The following is a 6,347-nucleotide window of genomic DNA, read 5'->3' on the forward strand; positions in this document are numbered from 1 at the left end:
AACTGTTTTAAATTCTAGTTTTAAAAGCTCGTAAATCATAGATATATAGCCTATTGTATCTTTTCAGTCTGTGATCACTTTTAAACATGCTCTTATTTTGCATTCGGGTTTTAAATTATTTAAAATATTTTTTCAACATTTAACTTTTTTAATAATGTTTAAAAAATACAAACTATATTTAGCAATTTATATATAAAAAATATATTCAATTTGCCTTACTGTATATTTTGAACATTATAGTTTCAGATGTACAATAAATGCTTTTAACTTTGCAGTATGCATTATAAAATCCTGCCATTTAAAATGCATGGCAATATACTATTATTTTATATAGTTGTATATGCATGTTGAGATGTACTTGTAAATTTGGCCTTGAGCGGTTGCCTGTTTTTAGGGAGGTGGAAATAAATGGTTTAATCGTTGATTTGTCTGTTTATTCCCATCAATCTCAGTATCCCTCAGAGCAGCTGTGATTAAACTCTCTCAGACTGTTCCACACAGTGATATAAAGTGCTGAAGTGAGAGTCAGGAGAGACATCTGGTGCTGGACGCTCCTCAACTGCAGATCATCAGGAAAACACCAGAACTTCATCAGCTTCTGCTGGCAGAGAGAGGATCATCATGATTACTGAACGTTTTCTAAAGAGTCATTACACTGAAAAACAATGATGTTCAGATACATTTACTTGAGATGCTAAATTAGGCCTACATGGTGTATAATTATTTGTATGTAATTTACAAAAAATGTAACAACAAAATGACACGTGACCGATTACAATCAAGCAGTAATAGAAATTACTATATTAAATATAGCTGCAAGCAGCAATTATCGGGGCCAAGCAGAATAAGATGACAAGTGGCTGAAAGTGACAGACCAACTGCAAAGAGCAATTAAAGACATTTACTATAGGAATTTTTGGCGGAATGGCTGAAACATCACATAAACAGTAATTTAAAATATGATTTAATTGATTATCACTTTCGACCAATAGGTGGCGAAGTTACAAAACTGATGTGATGTGGTCAGAGTGAAGTGACAATGACACATACAAATTAGGTGTCAATATGTCAAGGCATTGCAGAGATAAAGTCATCATGCCACAAATTTGCTGCTGCGCTATACGAAAACGGTTTTGTCAATCGACACGAAATCCATAACTTTTAGTCGGCACAGTCTGGAGATGATACGATTCGATTTTGGTGAAAATCGGACAAACGGTCTAGGAGGAGTTTGAAAAAGTAGATTTTGAATGAAAGTCAAGATGGCGGACAGGAAGTTCAGCCAAATAAGGAAAACATTGTATCTATGTTCTCGGTGTGACCCAAGGAATCTATTAATACCAGTGGCATTTCAATATGCAGATTTATTCAAAAGTTATTAGCCTTTTGGGAAATTTTGTTATAAGTTTTGACCACTAGGTGGCGCTAGTTCGAAACTTCTCACGCTCCTTCAGGGCATCGTGCTGATGACCCATACCAAGTTTTGTAACAATCCGTTCATGCTTTATACAGCATTTTAACATTTAATTTAATTCAAAATGGCCAACAGACAAAATGGCCGATATGGTAAAATTATATATTCAGTCGACTCGGCATGTTGCCCTGAATCTAATGAGGCCAATTTTATGATTGGACTTCAGAAGTTATAAGCAAAAATAAGCATTTTTCATATCTCCATACCAGTAGGTGGCGCTGCGCCGAAACCCAGCATGTAGCCTCAGGTCATGGTTGTGATGACATGTACCAAGTTTGGTCTGAATGCGATAAAGCGTTGCGGAGATACAGCCTTACGTCTGTTTTCGCAAGCGCTACGTAAATTTGTTTGTGCGTTTTTCGATAACGGTTTGACAAATCAACTTAATTCCATAACTTTTTGTCGTCATGGTCTGGAGATGATCTGGTTCAATTTTCGTGAAAACCGGAGCAACGGCCTAGGAGGAGTTTGAAAAAGTAGGTTGTTCGGAAAATTCAAAATGGCGGAAAAATTTCCATGACGGAAAATGACGCCTTGAGCAAAGGAATCACAGGAAAAAATTATTTTGTTTCTAGCCCTTGTGGTTCAAAAATTATTAGCATAAACATGAGTGCAACTTTGTACAGTTGGCCAAATTTCATAACTTTCCCGCAAGCGGTTCTATGGGCTGCCATAGACTCCCAGAGCGGAAGAAGGGAACAGATACAGTAGGTGCCTCCGCACCTTTGGTGCTTGGCCCCTAATAAATTATTATATTTTATTATAATAACACCACTGACCAATTACAATCAAGCATTAATAAAATATATTTTATTGTTTTATGACACCACTGACCGATTACAATCAAGTAGATTATTGATTAAAAAATACTATATTAACATATTATATTTGATTATAATGACACGACTGACCAATTACAATCAAGCATTCAAGATACAATATTAAGTCTTATTTTCAAAAAAAAAAAAAAAAATTATATTTTTGTTGCTAAAAACAAGAACAACGGAGTAAAAAAAGAATCTTGTTTTCCCTTTGAATGAAGTGATTTTTTCTGTCTTCACTGGGAAAAATTTGTTCTTGTTTTAAGGACAAGCTCCAGTAACAGCAGTTAAACAGTATTTTACCGTGTTAATGGGGTAAGAACTTCAGGACATGAACATAGAAGTCTGAAAATGGTAAATTTTTTATTTATTTATTTTGACTGGAAATGAATGACAGGGAATCTGTGCGGATGAAGCCGTGTGTCAGGTGCCGAGCCGGTCGCTGAGGAAGCTGCTGCTCCGGGAGTCCTGCAGAAGCATGTTGGCCACGTCCAGGAACTGGTGCTCGTACGCCACTTTATAATGCGTGTAGACGTCCTCGCAGTGAGACAGAAGCTTCTTCAGATTCTGGCTGGAGCTCGCCGGACACTTCTGATGACACATTCTGCACGACACATTAAACATATGACAAATCATCTATTCTGAGCAACTCTAGATAGCCTTATGAAATATAAGCAAGACAGAAAACACACGTGTGTGAATGCAGAACTCTTCAAGTACATGTGTAGACTGAATCATTTACAACAACTGAGGAATAAATGTACAGACGATGACACAAATCAACTTTGCCTACTTAAATAAATAATAATGCATTCATTAAATTATATTATAAAATAAAAACAATTTAAGTGAAATTATTTTATTATTATTATTATTAATAATTCTATAATTATTAATATATTTTTTAACCAAAATGACACCATTGACCAATTACAATCAAGCAATGATAAAAATAATACATTTATTTACTATTATATTTTAATGTATCGTATTGTAGTATATAACATTACATTTATTATTTTAATATTTTTTTTGAGTTTGAGTTTCTTTAATTATAATTTTTTATTGTGCTTTATTTATTTCATTTACAAATATTAGACCTTTATATTTAAATTTATAATTTTATTATGGGAGTTACTTTTAGTTTTTATTTCATTTACAAATGTTTGACTAATAAAAAAAGCAATATATTTAGATAAGTATTTATATGATAGAATAATATAAAATAATAATCATTTGATGTATTATCATTATTTGTATTTATTTACAAAATTTTTGACTCCAAATCTGACCAAGTACTAATACAAAATTACAATATAATAAAATATATTTATAATCTACAATAATATAAAATATTTCTTGAGTTGAAATAGTGTATTATTTTATTTTTATTTTTTCATTATTAATCAATATTATATGATATATAAATATAACATTTGAGTTCAAATCATTTTATCGTGTGCATTATTTGATTTCATTTCCAAATATCTGATTTGACACCAGTGACCAATGACAATCAAGTATTCCAGAAAGCTCTCTAATAAACGTTCCGAATATCCTGAACTGAAAGAGTTTCCTACTTCCTGGAGATGTCGTGGAAGAGGCCGGCGCTCAGCGCTCTGTGGCGCTTGAACTCCTCCAGATAGAGGAACTCTCCGTTGAGGACGACCTTCTGATAGAGGAGCTCGGCCCAGTCCGGACTGAAGTCGTACGCTTCGGCCAACACGAACGCCTGCCACACACACACACACACACACACACACACACACACAGTGAGCTCACAGGTCGCTGAAGCACAGAAACGTCACATTACACTGTTTCTGGATTCAAGTGTAGATCTCACTCTTAAAGCAACAGTTCACATTTACTCACCATCGTGTGAAGCTCATTTCCACCACAGCAGAAAACAAAAAAATTGACTTTTTATCTAAATTCTCACTATAAAAAGTCACAATTACATTTTCTGGTAACACTTTACAATAAGGTTTCATTTATAAATATCAGCTAACTGACAATGGTATAAACTAACAATGAAAAATACTTCTACAGTATTTATTAATGCTATTCTCAACATTTACTAATACGTTTTTATTTTTTGCTTGTGTGTTAATAATTAAATGTCATTCCAGCTACCATGTCTACTGTCAAGGAGTGAACAATGCAGCAAAATATGAAGATGGATAAATAAACATGAAGAGAAAATAAATAGAAAATATGAGGGGAAATAAATAAACATGAAGAGATATTAATCCATTAATTATGAGGAGAAATAAATAAATAAATAAAATGAATAAATAAACTATCAAGAGAATTGAATACAAAAAATGCAGAGGAATAAATAAATATGAGAGACACAAAACACTAAGAGATATAAATAAATAAAATATGAAGAGAAATAAATAAATATGAAGAGAAAAAAATAAACATGGAGACAAATAAATAAAATATGAAGATAAATTAATTAATATGAAGAGAAATAAATAAAGAGAAATTAATAAAATATTAAAAGAAAATAAATATATTTTTTGAAAATAAACAAATAAAATAAGAAAAATAAAAAATATGAAGAGAAAAAAATTAAATATGAAGAGAAATGAAAAATATGAAGAGAAATAAATAAACGTTTTAAAACTATAACCAACAAATAAAACACACACTTTTAAAGTTTATCTTTAATTAAAATGTTCATAGATTTAAAATTGTGACATAAAAAGTCGCAATGACCTTTTTTGTGTGAGTTAATGTGAGTTTGTGTGAGTTAATGCATTAATGTTAACAAATGAGACGTGCTGTAAAGTGTTACCGCTTTATTTTCATTCCGTGGCAGAAACAAAAGTCCAATCCATCATGTCGTTCCAAACGTGTTTTGCACATAATCTTTTATGAACAGATGGAAATATATTGCACAAGTTCACAGTGCATTAACTAATGTGAACAGATCCAACTTTTGATCTTAAAAATGTATATGTAAATGTTGAGAATAAGTAAGAAGTGTTGTCGTTGTTAGTTTAACTAATGAAACCTTATTGTAAAGTGATCCCAAAAAAGATAATTGTGACTTTTTATCTCACAATTCTGAATCTAAAAACATTTAGATTTTTCAAAATTAAAGATAAACTTTAAAAGTGCATTTTTTTATTTGTTGTTTATAGTTTTGAAACAACAAATTTGATTATTGCATTTCTCTTCATATTTTATATTTTATTTTTTATTTATTCATTTATCTTTGCTTATTTATTTCTCTAGTGAGCGTGAACATCCTTCTAAACATTTACATTTATTCATTTAGCAGACGCTTTTATCTAAAACATCTGCTAGTGTTTGACAGGAGAACTCAAAAGTGAAATGTGTGTCTGAAATGCGCATGTTGATATGAATAACTGTAGACTGAGTGAGACCTGGTAACAGCGGGGTAAAGACACGATGGTGTTCTGGATCTCTGACGGAGGCAGATTCACCACGCGCTGGTCCTGTCCGTGATTCAGGAAGTGCAACTGGAGCGTCACCAGTTTGGCCAGTTTCACACACTTAACCGCCTGACGCACACACGAGTCCTGAAACCACACACACACATTAAAGAAAACTGCACTAATGTATCATGCACAATAACACCAGCAACATGCATTATGAGTGCTTTTTGATATCATGTTGACTTTAAAGCATTTAAATGAGCACATTGGAAACGAATGGGGGACGAATTTCCTCTAGTGGAAGCGTTCGGTACTGCAGCCGAACACACTCTCACTGAAAGCTCATTTATTGAGTTATCAAGCTCAAATTTAGAACAAAACTTGTTTAGATTTATGGCTTTGATTTTCACACAGTATTAGATTAAAACATGTTTTTGAAATTATATATTTCATATAAAAATTTTAAATATTATTTTTGCAAATTTTTCATAACAATAAACTTAACTTCACTTTTTAAAACTTTTTCACTTCAGCAATAATCTTTGAAAAGAGATCAAACTTCAGTCTGTCGCTCTTAAGCATTCAAGATTTACAACAGTTTAAGTTGGAAATTGAATTTTGATTTGTGTCTATGCTCAAAAA

General features: G+C 32.2%; 1 protein-coding gene across 1 annotated transcript in view; it reads right to left on the minus strand.

Annotated features, from left to right (window-relative positions):
• Nucleotides 1-2,635: 2,635 nt before the first annotated feature.
• spg11 (SPG11 vesicle trafficking associated, spatacsin) overlaps nt 2,636-6,347 on the minus strand; it is a 48,024-nt gene continuing 44,312 nt past the window's right edge. The window contains exons 39-41 of the mRNA XM_081356423.1: nt 5,694-5,849; nt 3,876-4,027; nt 2,636-2,899 (exon numbers count right to left, since the gene is read on the minus strand). Of these exons, the coding sequence (XP_081212549.1) occupies nt 2,719-2,899; nt 3,876-4,027; nt 5,694-5,849 (489 nt within the window). The 3' untranslated portion in view covers nt 2,636-2,718. The remainder of the gene's footprint in view (nt 2,900-3,875; nt 4,028-5,693; nt 5,850-6,347) is intronic.

The sequence above is a fragment of the Scardinius erythrophthalmus genome, assembly GCF_964197995.2.
Source record: "Scardinius erythrophthalmus genome assembly, chromosome: 24".
In the NCBI taxonomy this organism is placed as follows: domain Eukaryota; kingdom Metazoa; phylum Chordata; class Actinopteri; order Cypriniformes; family Leuciscidae; genus Scardinius; species Scardinius erythrophthalmus.